This window comes from Myripristis murdjan, chromosome 15, assembly GCF_902150065.1.
Source record: "Myripristis murdjan chromosome 15, fMyrMur1.1, whole genome shotgun sequence".
In the NCBI taxonomy this organism is placed as follows: Eukaryota; Metazoa; Chordata; class Actinopteri; order Holocentriformes; family Holocentridae; genus Myripristis; species Myripristis murdjan.
In genome coordinates, this window is record NC_043994.1 from 16,046,773 (window position 1) to 16,074,353 (window position 27,581).

Consider the following 27,581-nt stretch of genomic DNA (forward strand, 5'->3'; position numbering starts at 1 on the left):
ACCAATCTTTTTAATGCCTGCTCAGCCTAATGCGGGGATTAAGCCAATCCAGGATCTCATTACAATCTGCTGGAAATTAATTGATGAATGCTCTGTATCCCATTAGGAGTGGAAATGCAAATCACCGGCTAACAAGCACACAAACAAATTCAACAATATAGGCAGTGTCTGAGGTTTTTTTTTTTTTTTTTTTAATTTATTTATTTATGTATTTATTTATTTTTTGTCAGCATTGTGATGTTAATATATTACAATTATTTGTATGACTATCATATTCATGTTAAATATGTTTATACCTTTTGAATGGAAAATAAGATAGTGGAGTGGATTTCATAAAGGTTAAAAAACCTTAACCTTTTAATCTAATGATGGAATTGCTGAACTATGCACATGAAGACAGACAAAGGAGACTTTCAGGTCATCAAAATAGAAAACCTGGGAGTTCTCTGTTAACAATTACTTGCAGTTTGACTCCACACACTCAAAGATGTTTTGATTAGCCTTAATTTCATTGGAGCAGTAACGATTATGAGTCAGAAAATGCCAGCATCATTAATATAACCCGGGGTGCCATTATGGTGTCCACAAAGTTGGCCTCCTGCTCGCTGCCAATGGAGCAGCTCCAGGATCTGTCTCCTGCTGCTGCCACTGAGAGAGAGCAAGTTGCCTCTTTTGCTTTATGATAGATTTGTTCATGTTTAAATATCTTTTAGAATGTCAATTCTGCTTTAAGGTGGATTTTCACTCCCTCATCACTGAATCGGAAAGCTTTTCTAACCTGTTTTGCATAATATGAGACAGACTGTATTGTGTATTCCCTGGCAATATTCAGCCAGACAAGTTACATTTGAAATTTTGCAGTGATATCTATATTGTATTGGGTCACACTACAGTGTTGTATACAGGCAACAATAATTCTGCTCTACAGTCTTTCCACGTAAATATGGGTAGCTGCTGCAGTGAAAGTACACCCAGGATTCCCTGAGAGATGTGAATAAAAAAAACATATTGTACAATGACAACATTAATCTAAGTTGACAATCCCACCATATTCAGGAGAAAACCAATTGAATAATGCAGTGTGGGTTTTGTGCTCACGCCAGGACTAGCACTCATAAAAAGGCATTTTTCATCACCTTCAAAACAAAACAAAAACAAAAGCAAAAAAAAAAGAAAAAAAAGAAAAAAGAAAATGACTGTGCTGAGGGAAACCAAAATTGTTTGGATGAGTTTAGTGCTGAATGTTAACTTAATATTTTGTGATTTTCTCTGATTGAGCATAAAGTAAACACATTATGTTAGATTTAGCAATTTGACTCAGAGGTGATTTGCATTGCAGAGACTGAGCATTTTACATGGATATTGGAAACCCCATAGAAAGACAAATACGCTCATGCAAATTATGATATAGTGCAGTGCAACACATGAAAGACCTATTTCTATAGCCTAATGAGGGTAAATACAAAGGCAAAGTGATTAAAAGTACTACAAAAACAGATCTAATTATGCTGACCACTTATCGCCTCACCGTGCTATAATTGGTGTCTTTATTTGCACATCAAACAGTAAAATACGTTCCACGCTTCTATGGAAAACAACGGCATTAACATGGCTAGTACTCTAATTAGCGCCAGGCAGATGCAGTGATATAGGCTGGGATATGCCACTTCAGATTTGATAATCACAGGACTTCATCTTGTGGAAACAAGAGAGGGTTTACCATCAATCATGTCAAATAAACACAATTAATCATTATTTCATGCAGACTTCACAAAATATCGATCTTGTATTGACATAGTTCATGTGCTCTGTATGAGGCTGAGAGATAAGGTATATAACAGAGGAAACACAAGCAATATAAGCCTCACTGGATATCTTCCCCTCCCCCTTTGCTCTCTAATCCACATGAACAGGTGCTGTATAGTAATCCTGCCCTTTCAGCCACTGTCTAATTATATATTGCTACCCTAGCAATCATTACAACTCGCCGTGATCATAGCAGTGAATGAACACCAGTGTGGGTGTGTCTGTGTGTGTGAGTGTGTGGGGGAGTGTGTGAGTATGTGTGTGTCTGAGAGAGAAAAAGAGAAAGAGAGTAACATTCACACCATAATCAGGCATCTGCAGAAAATTATACAACAGTAGAATTCACAAACTCATGCGACATCTTCACACTTGTACTCTCTCTCTCTCTCTCTCACTCTCATCTCTCTCTCTCTCTCTCTCTCTCTCGCTCTCTCTCACTCTCCACACACAGTTTCACACATGCACAAACAAGCAGACACTGGTTGTAACACAAACACGCTCCACATGCACACATGTGCACACTCGCACGCAGAAACGCACGCAGGCACGCACACATGTACACACACGCACACACACACACACACACACACACACACACACACACACACACACACACACACACACACACACACACAAACAACTTTAGTTGTTTGAATAACAGAATCACAGCTCCATAAAATCAAACTGACCACTGGGGTAACTCCAGCCTGGCCTCCAGAGCTGGCCAGATGTGATTATTCGGCTGCATGCTAGAATTATAAGACAGAACAGTAATTTCCAAAATTTTGATCAGCCAAATCAGACCTGCCTTTGTCACTGCAGTATGAAACATAATTTAAATAAATTCAAACTTTAGTGGTTTTACATTCATGTTAGACTTTTGCTTAATATTATATCACAGTAAAATGATTTGTATTACTGAATGCTATATTCCAGCCCTGTGTGCTGTGCTTTTCAAAATCACTTATAATTAATAATGATAGTTTAAACACCCCATCATGCCTCTACAGTGCATTTATCCATTAGTACTGCTTCAGCACTGCACAGACATTTAATTACACAAAATTTGTGTCAGTCAAATTGTCATTGTTTCCTTATGCTTTTTGGCCATTGAAATTTTAGTGCAGTTAGAAGTGGGATTTTGACATTTGGTACATTTGTAAACCTACAGGAAAGAAATTCAATAAAATGGAAGGTGGGACAATTTAATACACAATGCCCACCACCACATTGTTTCAAATGAAAACATAATGCATATTTTGGGCCTATTTTTTGTCACAACAACAGCCATATTTTTTATAGCATGTTGAGTGCAACATTAGAAAATATCATTAACCAAATCCTACAGTAAATATGCCAACTTTTAATCACTTTGAACAGATAAATAACTAAACAAGCTAAGCAATTTTAAGTATGTGTTTAAGTATGCAAATATATTCGTGCTAGAAGAGATTGTACTTGAATTGCAGAAATTTGGATTTGGCATGCTCATGTTGAGCTGGTTAATTTAAAATACTGGATTGGCTGAATAAATTAATTCAAATTTTGAATTTGTTGGACGTAATTTGAGAACGGCTGGAAAGGCTTGAAAGACAATATGATTATGATTGGATTTAACATGTGCTATAATTTTAAATTTGTTGTTGCCAAATTCAGTTTTTTTGATTGAGATTCAGCTTCAAGAGAAATCTAACCGTGCACCAGTGACTTCCCAAGTTGCCAACTAGAGGGAAGTCGCCCCCTCCAACACAGCCAACCGTGAACCAGCACTCCTTTAGCCAACCACTGTGAAGCCTGTAATGACTATGACTGTGAGGAGTCTCAGTCAGCCAGGTCATACTACATTAACACGTAATAAATCAATGGCAGCTGGACTTGTTGTTTGTCTTGAAGACACTTTGCCACTGAGCCAAACCCCAAGTTGCTGATAGATGGTGAGATCAGCAACTTACTATGCCCTCCCGACATCTCTTCCCAGGCAGTTTCACACCCATTAACACCTCTATTCAGGTGACTCTGATGACCCTTTCACACATGCACTACACCGCAAGTTATATCAATGTTAGCTGATGGAGCTGTATGTGCAAACACAAATGTCATATCAGTTGTACCACACATGACCCTCCCAGCTCCCTAGACCTGAGAGCGCAAAATGTTGAGCTGAGCCGGTGTGTGAACAGGGCAGGAGGGAGGCACGGTGGCAAGCGAGACGGTGTCTGTCCTGCCTCATGCATGGTCAACCCTGGCATATTTTGGTAAAGCTGCAAGCTGATTTTCACCAAAACAAGAAGTTCTCCAACGTGGATAATAAACACTGGTCTCTATGAACTGCCAGCTGTGTGCAGGGACCATAAAAACGTGCAACACTAAAAACAGATATTACAAAAAAATATTCCATTACTTTACTCTATAAAGTGTAGTGTCACCAAAATCCCAGGCACCACCCCTTGCCAAAAACATACAGAGTATTTCTTGTAGCTGTGAATGCAGACAATCTCCTCTGACTTAAGTCCGCACCTGATCATCCGCTCATTGTGGAGAGTTTGTGTGTGAAGACGGCTTAAGATGACCGCCAGGCCACCTTAACAACCCTCATGTGACATCAAAGTGTGAATAAACCTCAAAAGTTGAAATGTCTGGGACTCTCCTCATTCATTAGAACTGATGAAGCCTCTTGGATGACTGGAAAAAACATCTTACAGACAAACAACTCCATTTGCGTTAAACACACTTACTTCTGACTATTGATAAATGAATGTACTCTTAAACCATCGTATAATGCAATTAATTTGATTCAAATGTAAATGTTGCAATTTAAAAAAAAAACACACACACACACACACACACAAAATGACCATTAGCAGGTTCACTGCGTAATGGGTATACCACTGTAATGTGGGTTGGATTGGGGAGAACTGTGATGGCAAACAGTCAGGTGGGCCTCTGTCCGGCCAGCCAGATCAGGATCACGCTCCCTGACATTGCACTGGCTCACTAGTATGAACAACGTGCTACAACCTACTGACAGCAGAGCGTGAGGGACGCCAGGCCACCAGCTGGGCAGTGAGCACTCCTGTTACTACAGTGTGGATTCGACATGCCATTATTGTGCATAAGCACAGTGGCTGCATGTCTTTTAATCAAACAAAGGCATCTAAAACTTCAAATGTACTTTGTAAAATTGTGATTTAAGTAAGACCCATTCCTGGCACTGATTAAACCCTTAAATACTCATCTCTGGTTAACAAAACTGCATCTTAAGAAGATTTTTTTTCCATGAGAAAAACCCATCCATGCCTTAAAAATCACTTAGTTTCTAACTCGACACCTTTATCCTCACTTAGTATGCATTCATTTTTGAATATGCAAATAGTCCCAGTCTCTATTCAAACGTTTAAATGGTGATATGGGGGTAATTCACCCATACATGCTCAAATTGGAAACCAATTCCAAAGAAGCAGAGCGAGCACGTCATTATAGCAGCAGACTGTCTAGCAAAAAACATGAAAAAAAAAAAAAAAAAACATGAATGGAGTGGGTTAACCAACCAAAAATGTGGAATAAACACATTATTATTGAGTGTCTCAAGCTGATGTTGAGAACCATGTAGACTCAATGCAATTTTTGTCAGTTGAGTCTAAAGGGTCCTCACGCCAATGCAATTTCACAGAGCACACCGTTTGGCCCATGCAGACAGAGCAAGTATTTATTTATTTATTTTACAAATTGTAAATTCAGCAATATGTGCATATCTTAAAGGAAAAATAATCATATGTAATTATTAATTGACTCATTGAAATTAAAATGCTAGTAATTTTGTATTGATCACATTAAGTGTGAATTTAATTAGTCACATCATAATTTTTTTTTCAATATTTAACTTATTCACTTATAACACATTAATCACTAATAATCACTGACCTATAATAATAAATACTACTACTACTACTACTACTACTACTACCACTACTACTACTATTATTATTATTATTAATAATAATAATAATAATAATAATAATAATAACAATCTTTATTTATAGAACACTTCAAAATCAACATTACAACATGCGTCACAAAGGCAGCAAAAATAAACTCTATAATAATAAAGTCCATAATATTAAGTTTGGCACCCGAGGTTGCACACCATGTGACTGTGTGGCCTGTTCATGCGCTCAGCCAATGACGGAGCCTTATTCTCGGTGTACTCTGGAACTGGTTTGCACAGACGCTCCATACATCAGTTTGGTACCTTGCAGACAGCTAGAACTGTTTATAAGCAGGACACTGCAGCCTGGCAGATCAGAGTGAGGCATCGTCATAATTGGATAATTAGAGGTGGTGATAATAATAATAATAATACACATGTTTACATGAACAACAGCTATAGTGAGGGATTCAACGCTGATTTTTTTCCCCATAAAGCAATGTAAAATTTGCTTTTTTCACACATTTAGCTCCAACCAAGCCAACAGCTAACTAGGCCATATTCACCTTATAATACTGTATAACAGACAGTATTAGCTTGATTTGTCAAATTGATATGATGTTCAGAAGTCTAAAACAGATTATAAGCTTTGCAACTATCGGGGGAAATTGATTGCATTACATATTACATCAGTATTACGATATAAGACAAGATATTGTCTGGGTTTCTGGATATTCTTATATCATGATTTTGAACAACTGTTGCATTAAAGGGATGCAATTTTTTCATCATATCCACATTACTAATGGTTATTCTTATTATATAAATAGTTTGTGAAGCACCCATAGTTATCCCTATAATAGTGTCGCAATATTGATAACAATGTATTCCGTCAAACGTTGTGATATTTGATTTGTCCAAATCACCCAGCCCCAGCATCACATTGTGGCTGGCTAAGGTTAAGAATTTTAGCTGGCAACTTTGGAGGAGGAGACTGTGTTCCAGTCATCACTTATGAAATATAAACTCTTTCTGCCTGGATGTGTGTCTTATGAAGCTGAATCTGATTTCTGTGTCTGAGTTTGGATGGCTATAAAATCTACAAAATTTCGCCAGAGAAAATGAGAGAAAAACAGAAAGAAAGAATCACACTGAGATACAGTGAAAAACAAAATTCAGGTGAGGGAAAGCAACAAGAGTGTGGCAGAAGGAATGACAAACTAGGGAGAGAAAAATAGTGTGAGGGATTGAATTAACTTTAGGGAGAGAAGCTAATGAGTCCATAGCGGCTGAGAAAAACAGTCACGTAGCCCAGCTCATCTCATTAATTGTTTAAACCTGCTAACACATTTAATACTTTCTAGAGCTGCCCCTGAGGCTTTCAAGTCCTGGAGGCACACCAGTCTCTGACAGGACCTGGTATTTTCCTCTGGAAGAAAGCCTTCACCGCTCTCTGAGAAAGCTTGTCATCCTGGAAGAGACGCGAGACCTTTCCACAGACTGAATGGCATTTAGCATCTGCACACTATTTTCTCGCTGTTTGCCATCATTTTGGCAATGTCAGTTCGTCTAGTGCCGTGTCAGACTTGCTCTTTGGCTAGTTGTCTTGGGTCTATAAAGAGAGGCAAGACATCACAGGCGCTAGGCACTAGATACTGACACTAGATACTGATGAGAGGGTGAAGGCAAGGAGCTTACTTTAGACCAGAGCAAATCACTGAAATAGAAGTTGCGACTGTCTCTCTCTCCTCATCCTCACACAGACTCAGTTGTCACTTCTTTGTTTGTCTAATGAACACTGACTGAGTTGTGGTCTGAGAGGCAGAGGCAAGGCAAGCAAGGTTTCCTCACAAGTGTCTCCTTTTCATCAGATGAATGATTTTCCAGGGTACTTCTTACAGTGAGAGGCCATAAAACCAATGCAAAGTGTTGGAGAGGTAAGAAGTGCCTTACATTGCAGTGCCTAATAGAAATGCTGCTCTCAACTGAAGTCTCTACTGTCATCAACATCTTATTCAACAGTTTGTTCTTTATTATTACATTTTTTTTAGTATTATTTTAGCAGATGGAATGCTTATGCTGCAAAGCTATACTGAAAGGTAATGCATTTGAGGCAACAATACAGCTTTTTGACATTATGTAATTTTTGCCTTGATAGCAGGAAATACTTCAGGCATGTTTTTTCCACAACTGAAGTAAATGTTAGCCATTTTTATGCCATTTCAGTATCCTAAGAGGCTTCGCATGGATCTGCAAAATTGCCTCAAACAGCTTAAATGGTTATGCTGGGTGATATATTGATATTATGTCAAAACTGTGATATAAAACTATTTTATTTTATTTTATTTTTTTTCATGGATTCTGGCTCTCACAGTTTCATAATATGGCGTAAATGCTGTCTTTTCCTGGTTTTAAAGGCTGCATTACAGTAAAGGATATTTAATTTCTGAACTTATCAGACAGTTGTAGGTGTTTTATTATTTATCTCTACCTTGTTGGCCATTATATTCACTTCGCTAATGACTGTTCATAAAAAATATATTATGTGTAAATATCTCATGAAAGCACAATTGTATAAATTTCATAAGGCTCAATTCAACCCCCAGGTGTCCTACTACCTTGACACATCATCTAAGGGAGAATCTATTTTCCAAGCCCAAGACACTGGTATTGTCCTTTTAACACTGGTATTAATACATAATGTTTTCCTCAGCAGGTTATCTGTCTCCTGAGCTACCATATACAGCAGTGCACAGTAAGCCTGTGACCTTGTTGAAATATCATTAGTGGGATATAGTCAGTAGTTGAAAGCTCTAAGACTCTCTGTGTAAAAGAAATGGTGCACTCAAGTGAACTAGCCTATACTCCATTCTTCTACCATAGGTGAATTAGGGTTAGGGTTAGCATTTATGCCCAAGGGGAGTTGCTGAAGGTTAAGTACACATTTAAGAGGCTGGTACTAGGGCTGTGCCATATCATATCATTCATGATAATACCAGTATAAATTTGTACACAACAAGTGTCATATCATCATATCAATGATATAGCAGCATGATGACATGCTGATGGTTCTGCATACCCTGCTGAACAGCCTCCAGTGTTCTCTCACCACAACAACAAACACAGCAGCTTCAGCCTCTGACACAGAATTAGTTCAGTGTTCTCCACACTGCCCTGTTATATTAACAGCCACCCAAATATACTAATTAAACCCATTCAGGGTTTCCCATTATCACCATTAGTTTCACATCACCCCCCGAGTAGAATTTGGCAAATTTGTTACCTTTATGGCACCTTAAATGCTTCACTACGACTGATTATTGGACAAAGGAAGTGTCATACAATGCCATGTTCCTTTTGACTGTTTTGATCTGTCATTCATAGCAAATGCAGCTCACCTGGCTGTTGTGAAAATGAAATTGCGGGTGAAAAAATTTCAGGGTACAGGTCGTGATTTTTGGGCTGAAGGGAGGGCAAGCAAGGTGAGCAGGGTAAAATGGAGTAAAAACACTAAATTTAGGTCAACTAGAATTAAGATGGTGAAATAAGAAATAGTAAGAAATTAGTAATGTATTTTTACAACTATTACTCCAGCCTACTATACAGTGTCATTCTGTGGGAAATCTATATCGCCCACCCCATACATTGCTTGTATTATCAACCTATGACGTTATATTACTTTAATTCTCAATCAAGTGGATGTCAGGCCTCCTAGTGGATACAATAATCTATCAGTCTCTAAAGTGAATCCACCTTGGCATATACAGCACATCAAAGAATGTTAAATTGACTTATTTTTAATAAAGCCCTTCAGCAACACTCATTTATGATTTCCTATGAGCTGTAGCTCAATATGCATGAGGGAGAGAGGATCCTCACACGCTTCAGGCAACAGTTGATACAAATCATGAATTCGTAGAGACAAGATAAAAGCTAGGAGACAGCATCCTCATTTATGGACACACCGATTTCCCACTGCTGTTGTAGGAAGCATTCAATCAATGAGAAAATACACCCTGTCTCTGTTTCCTCTCCCCTCAACCGCTGCAGCCCCTATCCCTCCTCAACTAGATAGCAATCTCTTCAATCCGATTAACTGCTTTTGGATTTGGCTTATACGCTGAATAAGCACAGGGGCCTATAGAAAACAAGCTTTGTCTTCCCAATAGAGATCTTCTCTTTAAGTGGTTGCGAGTTTATGCGTTGTGTCTGGCACCTGTCAGTGGGCCTGCAGAAGCAGCAGCTTGGATAAATTAAACATGTTATGCTTCATTTAAACAACTGGCTTGGTATCCCCCCATGACCATCCGTTTCTCTTAAGGGAAACCCTCCTAGACTAAAACACAGCAAGCTGTAATGAAAAACAGAGGAACCAAGAAAAAAAGGCTATTTCAAAATGTCTTTGCCAAGGTCTGCTGCCTTAAATGTGTCAAATATAATTCCAACTCAGACAATCAGTGAATAAACGACTGTTGACAGAACACTTTCTTGACAGCTTCAAATGTTACCATGTTTTTTAACTACACGCCTCTGCCACTGGGACCTCTATACTGCTCATTCCTGTGACTGGTGTAAAATTTGTCCTTGTGACAAGCCAAGGGGAAAAGGGAGAGAAAGGTTATTATTTTTCTGACCCGACCAAACGAAGCCAGAAAGACAGGTGATAATGTTGTTTGGTTTTCCATTCACTGACGTAAATGAATACAAAAGCGAATGCCTGGAAAAGATGGAATCTTATTATGTGTCATTTGTATGGTTTCTGTGTGACAGAAGGGAAGAGATGGAACACATTTAGAAGGATAATTGCTTTGGTCAATAATGACGGGTTGCCTGTTTTACATTCCATTAGGGGGAGGACGGGCCCTGGGCCGTTCCATCACAGAGAGATAAATAAAAAGATGCTGGAGCCAGAAGAGACCCATAGCCCAGGTAAATGAGTGCTTTATGAGGAAGATTAGCACAAATCCCTCACACACTAAAGGATCACCACATGTGGGGCAAGGGACGCTTTCCGATGCAAACCTTGGCTACCTCCGTCACGCACATTCCCCCGGCAATCGATCAAAGCCCCAAATCACAGCCACACACATAGACAGGAAGAAGTGGGAGAGACAGTATGACAGCCTGCATTGGAAGCTATTGCACTGAAGAATGGGGGCCTCACCTGACGCTGAATCACCCAATCATACTCCTGGGAGGCAAATACACACATATAAGGGTTTATGCACATGCACACAAACACAGAGACTCTCTCTCACTGTAACAATCTGTATCACAGTTTCTCTCTCTCTCTCTCTCTCTCTCTCTCTCTCTCTCTCTCTCTCCCTCACACACACACACACACACACACACACACACACACAGACGTGTGCCGGCATATCACTACTGTAGCAGCACAGTAGAGCATCTGTGAAATAGTACTCTGATTGTATAAACAAGCTCCGAATCCCATCTTCAGTGAGTACTGCTCATTAAACTCTGTTAACCTGCAGTACTAATACCTGCAGGGATTGCTGCATGAGACAAACACACACCTGCTCCATTTATGGAAATACATTCCTCATTCCCTCAGTGTACAGATAGCTCCTCCCAAACCAGCATTCAGCGCTCCCTGTCACATACAGATATGCATACACTCACAGACTCACTGCAGCTACAAAATGCAAAAGGCAAACCCATAAATCTCACATCACAGGAAGGAACCCTCAAAGGAGGGAGGGTGGGGTGGGAGAGGGCAGAGAGAGGAGAGATTGGTGGGTGCAAGTGATGGAGAGGCCAAAGAGAGTTTGAAGGAGGAGGAGAGAGGGAGGAGCAGAACAGTATCAAAACACCTGACCCACACAAGTACTTCACATCTGTTTCATGCATCAGTGAGTCCTCTGGAGCTGCTGCAGCCCAGGTACAAGGTAGTAAAGACAACCTGCGCGGGGAGCAGACTATTCATTAACGGAGCCCCATGCCACATCTTGATGCCAAACACCATCTGTACTCACTCAGTCACTCACTCACTCCACCAACAACTAGCAACACGCTTTTTCTTCTTTCTCCCCTTTTTTTTAACTTAAAACACCAAAATGCCTGACACAACATCTCCTAGCAACCTATGTCCCAATCCCATGCCCTCAGCGAAACTATTCACACTCCATTACCTAACAATGCTGAACAGTCCCAGCTTCCATGAGTATTGCATTGCCAAAGCAATACTGCATGCCTGAAACAATCCCAACAGAGTAGCCCATGCCACTTGAGCAAAGAAATGTTTACCATAGTGAAATACAGAAATGGTGGGAAACCACTTGGCACTGTACATACCGTTGGGGCTCTCCTCATCGATGGTGACTATGGTGGCAGGGGGGCCTGACCGGGACAGCTTACACTCTGCATAAGTAAAGAGAAAAGAAAAAAATTACAACTGACAAACTTAGCTATCATAAAATAAAATAGCAATAGTACATTGCACTTCATGGCAGCTTATGAAAATGACCGCATACTGTGTAAAATGAAATAAAAGAATTACAATATTAGCTTGTGGCTGCAGCCCTAAGATAAATGGGGCTGAATACATCCAGTACTCTCTGAATGCAGGAGATAATAATGCAAGGACAATATTGCAAAGACCCCATCTGAAAAGCTGTCAGTAGGAATGTAAATGTTTTACTGCTGTGAGGACATAAATATCAGCATGTCTGCTCTGCATCTATCTGTCATGCCATAAGCTGTCACGCTGTCATATCTCTTTAGAAATTACAGTATCAATAACAGCTACTGTACAAAGATCAACAAGAATGGATTGTGTGAGACACTGACACAAATGTGGACAAACAGGGTGGTCGACGCATGTGGCGACATCATAAGCACAGCATTGACTAGAGCAGCTTCACAGATGGAGGTCACAACAGCGAGACGGTATGAGCACATGAGACACAGGTAATGGCAGCTCGACAGACAGCACCAGATGGGGCAGAAGGAAAGGTGGAGAGGAGGGGAGGTGGAGAGGGGAGGGTGAGGGTCTGTGTGTGTATGTGTGTGTGTGTGGGTGGGTGGTTGTGGTCTTGTGCAGAGGAAGGTGTGAGTAGGTGCTGCAAGGCAATATGATCTGCAGCTGAAGTGAAGAATGTAACAATGTAACAATAAATGACAGTTTTTCAATAGCAAGAGTAAGAGAGAAAGAGAGAGAAAGAAAGCGAAGAAAAAAGAAATAGAATGAAATGGAAGGAAAAGGGATGCAAATGTTTGCCCTCTTACCATCATACTGCCAGTCTGAACGGGTCAGGGGTTAGTGGAGCCAGAGGGAAGCAGAGCAGAAGCATGGGAGAAAAAAAGAAGCATGAAACAGTCGGTCGAGGGAGAGCTTTGACGTTAGAAAAGAAGAAAACAGAAAAGACAGAAGAGAGAGGGAAACATAAGGGTGGGTGAGGGAAGAAAGAAGAGTCCTCAGTGGTGAAACAGTAAATGTTAAGCCTCTTTCACACATAGTTCCTGGTAAATTACTGGGATAACCTCTAAGGCACTGCTAGTGGTTTTCACTATTCACACATGCAGCTACATTCAGGAGCATTTCTGTTTTGTTTCTTTTCACACATGCAATGCAATGCTGGAATAGATAGGGCAGGGGACAGTCAAGCAGATGGCGGTAATGCAAGATGCCAACCGCCATAAAACTCAACAGAGGAAGAAGATGGGACATGCCACATGTATGCGTAACCAATGTGGCGGAAGGTGTCTCTATTTTCGGCAACATGGTGGGCAAGGAGCTGTGTGTGTCCAGTAACATTGCATGAGACAAGAAATGTTTTTCTTCAGATGGACGCAGCCAATTACGTGCCCCTCCCTGCAATTTTACTGCCTTTCATTCACAAAATACCCTTTCCAGCATTTTCCCTGAAGTGTTACTACATCTTGAGGTGGAATATTGGCAATACAGCTTGCCCTGAATAATGATTCCTGCTCCCGCCCACACATTACAACATGCAGGAAGTGTTCCTGAACATTTCAGGGAAAGACTGCATGTGTGAAAGGGGCTTGAACCACAAAGAGTTTGCACAAACATGGTCAGCAGATCCCTCCTTGCTGCCAGCAGCTGCCAGCTGACATTATTCAACATGAAAGGTAGCAGGGAGCATTGCAAACATGAACCAATTGCAAAGTAAAACACTTTCTCAAGGTAAATGTAGTGTTTGTGTGTGCTCCTAGAAAAAGGCACAACAGAATGACAGAAAAGTTACTCTGCATATTCCTTCTCAGTCTCTCTTTCTCTTTCTTAACTCGTCTCTCCCTCTACATCGTAAGATATGGAAACACAAGCTGCCTGCTGTCAGGTGGTGTCCTTTTACATTACATGTAATCAGAGAGGTACAGAAAAAGACAGATGGACAGTGACACCACATCAACAGTCAGCGCTCTAGGGTTTCTCACCAACCTTCTGTTGCCTAACTCCAATTGCGCAACTAAGCACCTGTTGCCAGGTGCAAAACACTGGATAGTTTTCCTATCAAATATGCATGCCCATGAGCCCTTCGCTAATGTGGAGGTTTAAAAGCGCATATTAATCAGTGGTATAAACCCCAGAATGTAATGTTGCTCTAATTTTAATTAAGGCTGTTTCTAAAATGCAGGTATGAACGATAATTAACAATTAAATGGCAAAGAAAACCTGAGGCCACAATATGCAATATTTCATTAAAGTCACCGATTGCATATTCATTTCCTTGTTCCTTCCAATTTGAGTTTGTTTCAGGAACTGGTCAATATTCCTGTGAACACATCACAGCGTTGCTCCATATTGTATGTGACTGAAAGTGTGAAAATCCATTCTCGGTGGAAAAGAATCTGCTGTGGAGCATACAGTACCTTCCCTAATCGAAAAATCCTTTGGGAATAATTCTCAATGCAAGCTCACACCGCACTGCTAATTTCTGTGGTGTTACTTAGTATTTGGGTTTTGAGTTCCATGATTTTATAGCAATTAGAACACCTGCACCCATCTGGGGAAGAAATAGCAGGATGAGGGTTTCCTTTAATAGCGACAAAATGATCAGAGCAAGTGGGTCACACCTAGCAATTGGAGACATAAACAACATGCAACATCAAAATAAGTATGCAAATCTGCTCTGAGAGAATATACTCTGTGTGAAGTAGAAAGAGTGTGTGCATAGGTGTGTATGTGCGTGTGTGTTTGTATGTGTGTGTGCGCATGTATATGTGTTGTGTGCGTGGAATGAAAAGTTATTTCCCGAGAAGCCTCACTCATTTTGAGAAGCTTTTTAAAGGATCACAGGCAGCCTGTTTTGTTGGTTTTGTATGTGCATGCTCATATGTCAGTGTGTGTGTGTGTGTGTGTGTGTGTGTGTGTGCATGTGTGCATGCATGTGTGTGTGTCTAAGTGGTTGTTGTGGCAGTGGGACAGAAGGATGTCAAAAGGCTTTGAAGAGAAAAAGGAAGAACCAAACAGAGATAAAGAATATTGCCTGCTTTTGGAGTACTAACAGTCCCCTATTGCAATCAGAATACAAACACACACACACACACACACACACACACAAACACACACACACACACACACACACACACACACACACACACACACACACACACATACACACACACAAATAAATACACGTGCACACTCCTAACAAAATCTGTGAGAGTCATGTCAACTACATTGTCAAAATGGTCTCAGTCTCTTGCTATGTTTACATCTTTAAGCAGCTGGTGTTATTTTTGAGTGATTTTCTTCATCCAGGTTTCCTTGGTTTGAGAAAACCTCCTACCATATCCACAGAATATCACAAATGTTTCCCTACCACTGGCCCATCCCTTGGCTCTCTGGATTCACACAGGCAAGCGTCAGACTTTGTGCCAAAACTCCTCAATACCCCTGCCTGCAATGCTCTTCAAGGTAATGATCCAGCATGAAACCTATAGTGTTACAGTGGATATACCACACACACAAACACACACCATCGGAAAGCTGATTACAGACTTATCCACTTATCTGGCAGACCAGGACCAATCCTAAAAAATGACATCCTTGAGTCAGGAGGCATCGGGCTAACTTGGTTCAGAGGGGGAATATAGCAGCAGTGCCAGAGAAATGGCATTATACATTGTGGTGCAAACAGAAGGGTGCTGTTTGAGACTGCAAAAGAGAGCATAGCTTTTCCAACAATGCGGTGGAGTATATCTCTGACATGCAGAGTAACATGGAGAAACAGGATGAGGACAGAGGATAAACAATACATCAAATAGAAAGAGAGAAAGAAAGGGGATGAAGAAGAAAGAAAAATGTTCACACACTTTTGTGCATACTGGCAAGGGCACACCATACACACGCGCACACACAATCAATATAGAGAAATGCAGAGATTTGAAGCAATTGTTTAGCATGATTACCAGTAAAAATCAATACAGAGCAGAACAGCAGGATAGCTGAGTGGAGAGGCACAGTTAACCACACAGCTCAGGGAGAGAGGCATGCGGCTACATGGGACCGCATACTATGCATGCACTCTTCAGAAAGAAAAGCTTGCTGTAATGAAATTTAGATTTCCAACAATTCTGGTAATCAGGCTTGAGAATGATTTTGCATGGCAATCAAGCTCAAGAACTGAATCAAGTGTGACAGCATCCACAATGCTCTAAAAAACTGTGGGTCATTCATGAATGGATGGGTACACTGTATTATTTGACTTCCTCTTTACAACTGTCTTCCATGGTTCAGCTGACAATAAATACACAGGATGTATTATACCTTATCAGTCTCTGACCTTCTGTGTACATATGTAAATCCCCCACCCCCGTTTGTCTGAAATTGGTTTTTCAATGACATTCAGGACATTTATGGGTGTACCATTTGCTGCAGACACCAGCGGTGAGCTTGGTTGTTGCTATCAAGCACAGGAAAGTCAGAACAATGACAATAATATCTGATACCAGATGAAAGAACAGTATAGGCTAAATGTGCACAGGACAAAGCCTGTTAAAAACACATGTAAGTGCAAATATCTTTGTATTGATGATTCTCTGCTTGAGTTACCTTCTTATTCAACACCTGTGAAGTGTGGTCAAGGGATTTGAGCACTCTGACAGCAACATGGGGGCCACAGTCATAGTGCAAGAAAACAGACATTGAATAAATGCTGATGGAACAGAGAAGAAGGAAGCAGGTGGTGAAGCAAACACATTGCCACAAAGAGGTTGCAACATGTGCCAATAGATTGAGGAAATAACAAAGCTTGGAGGGAACCAGGGCTGCACAATAGGCCTATTTGAGGAAAAACAAAACAAAACAAAACAAACAAACAAAAAAAGTTATACAGTACAGTTATACAATTAGCAATCATAATTTCCATCATTTGTATATTTCAACATGGATAAGTAAGGAGAGAACAGATAGAGAGGTATTTGAGAAAAACAACATGTTTCTTAATAAATTTTACGAATGCCGTTATGTATCACAGTGTTACTGACATGTAATCTACCACCTCTAACAATGTTCAAATGGATGCTTAATCTGCATGGTGGACAGGCCTGTCAGTGCGGCTGAGGATGGTAAAACTCTCAAACTCAAGCAACTAACAGATTCATCTACATGCAGGCAAGATATTAGAAGATGTAAGTACAGATAGATCTGTGTTCTACAAGTTTTGTGTGTGTTTGTGTGTAGAAATGTTTCTTACACTAGGGCATGGACCAGCCCCTGTGACATTAAAATTTTAACATTTAATAGACACCAAGATGACATGCTGCTGATAACGGGAATACTTGTGCTACAAAGTCAACTTGCGTAATTGAACACCGGCCTGTAACATCCAGGCAACATTATCTGAGACAGTAGCTGAGTCTCGTGCATGTTTTACAGGCACATGACACACAGGCTCTTCATGCACAGCGATCAGTTCACTATGTGTTCAGATGAGGGGGTGCACGTGATCAGTTTGTCAAAAAAAAAAAAAAAAAAAAAAAAAAAAAAGGCAGCACTCATTTTCAGGTTTTGGTAAGCGACAAGGTGAGCATGCTAGCAAACAAGATCTTCTATAGAAATTACAATCGGGGTTTTGAAAGAAATATTCCAATGATTCATGCCTTCTTTTTCTAACCAGTGCCATCAGAAGCAAAACAGACAAAGGGTAAACTGTGTGGCATATTCTTACTTGACCATCGAAAGGCCTTTGACACTGTGAACCAACTTCTACTGACAAGTGAGGTTGAAGGCCGTGGGATTGGATATTATTAGGTTAAAATGGTTCACCTTTTACTTAGCTGACCGGCACAGTTTCTAATGCCAAGCTTACAGGCTATGGCTAGCCTTAAAGAAGTGCCTCGAGGCACTGGCTGTTCCTGTTGTATAAAAACAACATGAGAAATGCAAGCTGTATATGCAGATGATCCAACCCTGCTCATCTGTCATGAAACAATAAGCATACCCCGAAGAAGGCTTGGAGAGGACCTTTCATAAATCAGCATTTGGTTCTCCGACAACAAGTTCTCATTATAACAAGAAAAAACCTGTTTGGATCCAACCCCAGGCTGAAGAAGGCACCTCAGCTCAAGGTGGAGCTACGTTCAAAGGTCATAATAGGTCACAAAATAGTAAAACATTGGGCTGTGTGCAGGATGACAATCTAGGGGGAGAAGGAATGGTCATGCAGGTACTAGGGAAAGTAAATGCCAGAGTCAAATTCTTGTCCAGAGAAGCCCATCTACTTGACAGAGATTGCCTCAGGCTACTGGCAACCACCCCAGTCCAGCCTCACTTTGATTATGCCAGCACAACCTGGTATGGCAGGCTGACAGAGGCACTAAAGAAAAAGCTGCAGATATCTCAGAACAAACTGGTTATGGTGGTAATGGACCTGGGTCCTCACGAGCATGAAGAGAGGAATCAACTTCAGTAGCTCAATTAGCTACCACTAGAATCCATTGTGTCTCATCAGCTCAGATTTTCACTGGATAGTCAATGATGGGGCTCTCAAAACTACCTCACCAAATATTATCCCAGAGTAGGTAAAGCCCACAGCCACAGAACCAGAGCAAGCATGGGCAATCTGCTCCCAATAAGGTGCAGAACAAAACAACAGGTCAATGCTCATTCCCATTCACAAGGCCTCACTGATGGAATGAGCCGCCATTAGAAATCAAACTGATGCCTGATGTGGTATTGACCCCTAATGTCATTCACCTATACATAAGTGTGTTGTGTGTCTTTTTGATTTTTTTGTTCAATAATCAAGGACTGCAAGGAAAGAAGTCTATGACTCTTTGTATTGTCCTTAATCATTTAAAATGCATCTATTATGTACAATGTATTTTAAAAGGGGTCAACTAAACTAAACCAAACCACAAGCATCTCACCTACACTATAAGCACTACCAACAAAAAAAGAAATCTAATGTCTCTGTACTTCTCACATTAAATGATGCAGGTTCTTGCCTCACCTTCATAGTGGGGCATACACTAAACCATGTGAGACAGATGGAGGTGGCAGAGTGGTAAATCAAACATTTAAAAAAATTCTCACTTGGATTTGGTCATGAGGGATCTCAAAACCCTGCTGCCTCACAAAAAAATGAGTATTCTGAAATATGACATTTTTGCCACAAAAGAAAACAAGACTAGAGAAGCTTGGTTTAGCCAGACCACCCCTGCTGCCTGAGGGGAATACTGATCCTATAAACCGTAACATCATCCGTAAATTTGTAAATAGAAAAACAAACTGGTCCAGTAGCGCCTTAATACCGCTGAGGAAAAGTGTTTTTAGCCAATCAGCCTTCTCTTTTAGAGCCTCACTGACTTGAAACACCCATCCCCTAAACCTGGGAGATCTGAGAAATATTGGCTCATTTTCCATAAATTTGAAACAATGGTTATTGCACGATGTTTGGCGTCAACATCTAACGACATCTAACGCTGTTTGTAAGCCTGGCTGGCTAAATCTGGTGTATTTACACTACGGAACTGTGGTGTTGATTAATGTGTACTATCCATGTTAAATAAATAAATACAATAAAAAGCCATGCCTTAATACAGGCCTATTCATACAACAGTGCACACAAGCAGGGACACACAATGAATTGAATTAAAAAATGACAACTTACCTCTACCTACCTCTTCCTCACAGATATAGCTAGAATAAACAGCGATAGCTCACGGTAGGTTACTAGCTGAACTATGTTACAGTGCCTCACACAATTAAGGCTGCACACCAAATGATAATTTAAAAAATTCAATGGCATAAGTTAGCATACCTCTCACCTGGCTAGCTACATCTGAGAGTACAACTCAGGGTTGTGCAATAATTACTACTTGGGATCTATGCACATGTGCATTGCAACAATGGGTTAGTCAGTCAGTTGGGGACATAAAATATTTCTGACTGCCCCACTCAGCCAAAAAGAAGCGAAAAGATGCAAACATGGATAGGGAGACACAAGAAGTGTGGGCTGTCTGTTCTTAAGAGAGATATGGAGGTCAACTGAAAACAGCCAGCTACTCTGTACCTTGTTTGATATGCATATACTACCACCAAGGAATACCAATCCAAAACCCAACATTTCCAATAACAGCCTCCTCCACGTTTCCATTTGTTCTCTCATTACTATTGGCGTTCTCAAAACATGCCATATCTCACATATGTACATATATGTCACACTGTAAAAACATTGCTACCAAAAACAACACAGGGTCAGACTATCTCTCAAACACAAACAATCTTCGAGTACCAAGTTGGCTCAAACATGAGGACTTCTCTCTGGTGTCAAAAACTTGAGACAGTTAAATTAGGTCAAAAGTTGCATAATATGCACCTGGCTTACCCTCAACAAAGAAGGTAATCTCATTATTAAATTTTTTACCAGCTTTTGTTTGTATATTTTACTAGCCTCCATGATTATACTTGCTGACTGTGTTCGCTGTCCCTCGATCTCCTTGGCAGATGCTTTCAACATTGCTTTTTAATGACCTGCTCTGTCTTTTACAAGAAAAATGAGTAAATGGGATGGCGGGACAGAGGTGGAGACACAGGTTTAGAAAGAAGGGAAATATAACAAATGCATCAAGCAACATTTAATCATTAATTGTTAATCACTGAACACTTGGGGAGCTTAATATAAAGACAATCAAAATCTTCCAATTTTGACCTCAAGTCAGTTTATTACAATTTTAAAAAAATCTTCTTGATAATCGGCTGACCAATTTTGACTTTAAGCTGTAAAACTTCAATTACATAATTTTTATTGCTTGTATTACAAAAGAAAGCAGCGGAAAAAAACTGATACAAGCAATTTTTCAATCAATTTGTTGAGGACTCATTATAGATGGGAACAACGTTCCTTCTATGCACAACTGTGAAATTTGATTTGACAAAGGAATCAAAGTTTAAAACTGTATCACACATTGTCTTTGACAAATAAAAGCCAAAAAATACTCGTTTGACATTTGTCAAGATCTTTCCAAAAGTACTCTGCAAAACTTTTACAGTTAATATATCTCAGACACCCACATAAATGGATGTGAAATGCTTTTTTGCATAGTTCCTTATTCTTCTCCCAGGTGTTTATGAGGTATGATTTACCTGTCAGCTGTGAGGTATTTTAGGGTTCTGGAAAGCACGCAACAAAAGTACCAAAGTAGAGCAAGTTAAAGCATTAAAAATCATTAGAACTACTTCATGCAACAGCATAAGTGTATTTTTAACATTGTTTATCCACACATAGTATCTCCAACACTTCAATAATGTGATCCAATACACAAAAAACCCACTCCTATGGAATGTAGTTCAGCTTATCAACGGCTACTTTTCTGGAGCAGTGGAAAAAGGCCCTGGTGAGATGAATTCTGTTCACTGACATTTAATTTCAAAAGACATTTTTGCCTGCCCCCCAATTCAATAACCTCTGCTTTCACATGGCTTCATCTGCAAAAGTTTGGAGGAAAAAACACACACACATAGCGTTAACCATAGGTGTAAGACCAAGGCAGGGTGGTAATGAATCCACTTTGGGAGCAACAGACAGAATGTGTGGACTTTTCTTTCTCTCATCTGCACAAGTACCTTTTATCAACCAATAAATCAAAGTGCTTCAGCTCCCTGGGAGTCAAGATCTTAAAAAACACACTTTAAAGGACAGCCAACCTAATACGTAAAATGTTCCAATAGTCTGCACTGTCTCAATCAATCTGGCACACCTATACAACCAACTACTGGCATACACAGAATCAGAGGCATCTTACTGAAAAAGCAACATGCAAATTGTTTCAAATATATAAAATATAAAAAAATATAAAAAAACACATTTGTACTCTCCATGAATGGACAGCATCTTGCTGAAATTTGTCAAAGGAAAAGATTCCTGAAAAGGACAGGGACAACAAAGAGGAGATCAAACTACTCCTCTCTCGTCCTTTGGATGGATGGCTTTCTGCCAAGCCAGCACAAGGTTCTGTTCGTCCTATCATAAAATCTCCCATACATCCATATGCACTCGTAAAATTCCCTGCCCTTAAATATAAATATGATGCCTTGCGTGATAATGACCAGTTGTCCAACACAGCATGTGGAATGTCACCCTTCCTCAAGGAGAGACAGGGCTATTCGCATGAAGTAATTTCTTTGTTGCCAGTCACATTGCCAGCAGTTCACCGAAGGGAGGATTGTCTGCTGACCTCTGGTCTGACCAGCATCCACTTAAAATACTGCGGGGTTGGAGGTTAAAGTTATGACCCATCCCTGGAGTGGCAGGCTGCCCAGGAAAGGGATGAGTGAAGACAGAGCAAACAGGGACACTTTTTTAATTTCCCAGTTGGCTCGATAGAGTTTATTTTGCATGGAACAATGTCCAGTGGGGCAGAAGGGCATTCTGGCACAGGTCCAGCCCGGGGGCTGGCGCAGGACGATGAGAGACACAGAGGGCACCTGTCCAATGGCACACATTGCCAGTTAATGGCTGCTCATGGGCAGACAGCAAGTCAAAGCAGATGAGCACTCTCTGTTATAGTGGGAGAGACTGGGGCTGGTTGTCTCCAGGGTTTGGTTGTCAAAGCAGTGTAATACTGTTTATACCAAAATTTACTTCTTTGTAGGCAAAGCAAATTTTAACTTCCTGGACAAAAATCTGTATGATGTAGGGCTGCAGCTATCAATTATTTTGGTAATCAAGTATTCTACCGATTATCCCATCAATTAACTAAGTAACTGGACAGGAAATATTTTCCTGTTTTATTACATAGCAATAGGTGTCTTAAAATGAATAATTACTTTGTTTACCTTCAGAAAAATCAACATTTTTATTGTCTATTTCAACAATAAAAATCATTATCTTTCTAAACAAAACCTGTTTAATGCATACAGTGCCATATTACGTTCATGTATTATAAACTATTGGTTAGAATTAGAGTTAGGAACTTCAACAGGTAATAATTCCCTTGCTATATCTATTTTATATTGCTGTGAAAACAAACAATTTTCTCCTTTAAACAACTGTATTTGCTGTATTTGCAATCTTGCTAAATTTACACAATTACACTTGAACATATCATATTAACATAATACTTTATCTTTGCTCAATACTCATTTTTACTGAATAAAGCTTGAACACATCATAATGTAACTTGATGCAAACTCTAACACTAATGAAGAGCCAATAGCAGCTCAGCGAGGAAACTGTGACCCTGTACTGTGTGAGCATCTTAGAATCATCATATTTTCTGATGGGTTTCGTGTCAAACAGTCAGCTGTTTTGCAAATTTCTGAGACTTATTTTATGTCTCTGGTATGAAAATAACATTTTTTAGTATTTTATCTATTGAAAAAAAATATAAAGACAGCCGACTCTGTACTTTGTGAGAACCATGCCCACAGTCATGGATAGCTGTTTTTTAACCAGTCATGATTAGCTTTTTCAGCTCAGGAACTCCAGTCTTCTGCTGATTTGTGACATGCCAACCAATTTTGTGAGATATACTGACTCTGGGAAATCCACATGAGAGCAAAAAGTGGGACAACCAGCCCCGGTCCCCCCCTATCTGAAAATAATATGGGGGATTAATCCATTTTGTGTGTGTCAGGAAGACCATGCTTTGCCAAGAGTTTTACTCCTTACTCACCTCAGCAGCAATATGCATTCCAAGAGCAAAGAAGCAGAAGCCAAGCATCTGTATCTACAAATCTGAAAAATGTGTTTTCTTTATGGTGAAGGAAATGCTGCAGCTTTGATGTCATTGCTATTGTACTGCTCCAACACAACAGGTCTGACACAGATGCAAACCAATAAGGTTGCAGCTAGTCATAATAGTAACACTTGATTAGATGAACTGAATTCCAGACAGTAAGACTTACAAGGATGAAACATATTCTGTGAGGGTCTCACAGAATATGAGACCCAAGGAACAAACACATAACAAGGTTACTTACATGCCCTAACACGTGGCCATAGCCATGCACCATTCACCACCCACTTAAGAGGAAATATAGCCAAATCAATGTAGACATGGCCCTGTGCCTTTATGTCTTCTTACAGCACGTCTATCTGTGAGATAGCAATGAAACGCTAGAAGTTCACTGCTCTCTGTGGTGGCTCCTCTGTGTAGTTGCGTGCATGTACTTATGACTGCGGGTCACAAGGAAAAGAGAGTGGGAGTCAGTGAGAAATGTATAGAGAGAGGGAAACAGATGGAGATGAGAATATGAAGCAGAAGCTGCTACTGGAAAGGAATAATGAAAGGAGGAGTGGAGGAATAAGAAGGACTAGTGAAAGTAAAAGTAATGAAGCACAACAGAGAAACTAGAGAGAACTGGGCCTGGCTTCCCAGCAGCATGTACAGTACCTCATGGCTGACTGACAATGAAGAAGAGAGAAGGGGATTACTTTATCAATGTGTAATCCCTTAGGGAGTCTCTTCCCCTTGCCCCTATAACACTTTACCCTCATTCCTTTCCATCCTGCTCCTTCTGTGAGGTTAACAACACTGGCAGGAGGGCGAAGGTTGCAATCACTCTCGCAGTGAACTGTTCAACACTCATAGGCTCACGCATTGAGCTCCAGAATGGGCTGGTAAGTCCAGGCCCCAGGCAGCACAGGGCCTAGTCTTACCCAGAGAGCCCCCTCCCTTCTTGGACCGCCCAGAGCCTGATTACAGCCTGCTGGCGGGCAGATTAAAACCCCTTCCCCCAGTCACTTCACTGCTCCCCGACTCCACAGGCTTCAGCTGCAGCCAGACACAGTCTGCACATCTGGCCCCTAATCAGACAATCCCAAAAATAGACAAACAATTATGGGCCAGAGTGAATGTGAGGTGCAGATGGGGAGAGAGACAGACAGTGTGTGTGAGTGTGTGTGTGTGTGTGTGAGAGAGAGAGAGTAAAGTTGAGAGAGATGGAATTAGTGCGAGAGAGGAAGGTGGGCTTATGTCACATGGCAGAAGTGTCCACAGGCATATTAAATAATCCACACCTCATCACACAGACACACACAGAAAACACACACTGTCTGCAGATGTGTATATGTGTTTGGGTGCACTGGTGTGTCATCTGGATTTAGCCATGAAGGGATTTGGAGGTGCGTGTAAGTGTTTGTCTGTCTGTTGTGATCCGGATCGACGCCTGACCTTTCATTACCCTTCGTTAGTCTGCACGTGGGCAATCTGGTCTCCACTGAGAGCGAGTACTCACGGCCACGCATGAGTTAAATGAAAGCAAAGCTGCAGTGCTCAGACGCACGTGTAAAGTCAGAGATCTGTGACTGTTGAAAGAGACCATCTGAGCATGATGTGGACCCAGAGTCGGAAGATCTGAGGTAAGGAGGAGAACATGAAAGGATGGCAGAGACGGAAGAAAGGATTATTGACGGAAAATGAGACAGCAGCAAGGCAGTGAAGGAGAGGGAGGGACAGAATAGAATGAGAACTTGACAGCAGCAGGGAGGCAGGAGAGAGAGAGAGGGAGAGAGAATGCATGAGCGAGAGGAGCGAGACAAGTCATTGCATTCTCTCATGCAGTGCTCACATTCACATTATAAGTCTCTGATTTGTTATTAGCCTTTACGATTAGTGAACTGTTAAAGTGTGACTGAATGCTTCCCGAGAGACAATGTGACTATCAATGCCAATGTACACGTATCTTTCGACAGTTCAATGCCATTTTACATCACTAGTTGCTATTTGTATTTGATAGACAGACAACAAACAGACTGACACAGCCAAGAGCCAAGGGCGCTTTGAGAAGGGCATCCTAGGGAGATTTATGGGTGAGAAGATGAGGGATGGGGTGGAGGTGGTGTGGGTGGGTGGGTGTGTGTGTGTGTGTGTGTGTGTGTGTGGCTGTGTGTGCTAGTGTGTGTATGGGGGGTGCTGAAAATCCCTGCTCAAGTCAAGATCATCCCTAGGTGACACTGAGCAGCAAAGGGAGGCAACAACAACACAAACAACCCTCCCCGTCAGGCCAAAACAGCCACACAGACATTCACTCTTTTTCTCTGCCTCTCTCTCCCCTCACTCATTACACTGTGACACGGAGGGGCATTTGGCGGCACTCTCTGATCCAATCAGGGCTCATTTGCAGGCAGTGTAACTATCACTAATCCCCCTCCCCATGTAATTACCCATGTCTGCAACCAGTCAAATTACAGGCAGGCACCATATCCATAATCAGTGGGCTCAAAACTCCCCTTATCACACAGTCACAGGACACTGTCAGATTCATCAAAAATGATAGGGACAAATGGCTGCCAGGACAGTATGTGATCGTATTAATATAGCAGTGGTTTGACAAGTAATGTTATTCCATGGGGCAGCTGGGGAATAATTTGGTGACATCTAAAGAAGTATTGTGCTGCCTCTGCTTTGTTTTTCATTCGTGCATCACACAAACAGATCATTTCCAAGCCCTACCCTCATTTGCATGTTTTATGGCGGGCAGATTTAGCTGAAAGGAAACAAGAAAGCAATTTCTCCAAACAAACGCGACACCGCAGGCAGTTTCAGTCATTTTTCTTTAACATTGTGATTTCCTCTGTTTTTATGCTTTTACATACCATTGTCACATTAAATGCATTTTTTTTTTTTTTTTTTAGAAAAAAGCTGTGCAGATATTAGCCTTTTCTCATGTTTTTAGTTATTACTGAATCGTAGCTATAATACTGGAACACAACTGTAGTTGTAGTACAAGATATATTAGTAGTGCACAACCATGATTATTGTTATAAAGTTACTTAAATATTATTTTATAGAATGCTTCACAATGATATGTCCCAGTCCGAATAAACCTGCTGAACTATACTGGGGAGTCTGTGTATTAAGAAAAGTGGACAGGACAGTCATGAAGTTGCAACAGTCATCCATTCTAACATTAAGGGCCCTATCTTACACCTGACGCAAAGTGGCACCAAGCATGACACAAGTCTCTTTGCCAGTTTACAACCGACGCAGTTGTAATTTTCTCATCCAGCACCTACATTGTGTGAATTGCAAATGAATTTGTACCCACTGGGGCGCACATGGGTGTGTTGGTCGTAAAATGAGGTGTGGTCAGGCACATTACTGGCACATTGCTATCTTGGGGCAGTTGAAAGTGTGACTGCCTTACAAAAACCAGGTCTGAAGTCTATGGTGCAGTATTTCATTGTTATTATAAGGGAACATTATCAGGACAGTAAGGCGCTCCTGCATAGGTGGGTACACAACGCACGTACACTCTGTTTGTTACACACACAGGGATGACTGCTTCACCTCTGGGAGCTTTGATGGAATCCCGCTGTTGCTGTAGCTGGTCTGTTTGTGAGCTTTCACTTCATGCACAAGCAGATCCATTTCCTCTGCAGAGAAGTGCTCCTTCTTACCTGGCAAATACGCCATTATA

General features: G+C 40.8%; 1 protein-coding gene across 6 annotated transcripts in view; it reads right to left on the reverse strand.

The window, feature by feature from the left end:
* The window catches only part of LOC115372415 (protocadherin-15), a 234,862-nt gene that overhangs the window by 140,600 nt on the left and 66,681 nt on the right, over positions 1 to 27,581 (reverse strand). For 5 of the 6 annotated variants that reach the window (XM_030070300.1, XM_030070295.1, XM_030070296.1 and 2 more), the window contains 2 exons: positions 12,977 to 12,991; positions 12,044 to 12,109 (listed from right to left, as the gene is read on the reverse strand). In XM_030070300.1, coding sequence (XP_029926160.1) covers positions 12,044 to 12,109; positions 12,977 to 12,991 — 81 coding nt within the window. The remainder of the gene's footprint in view (positions 1 to 12,043; positions 12,110 to 12,976; positions 12,992 to 27,581) is intronic. The other variant, XM_030070297.1, reaches the window with a different exon arrangement.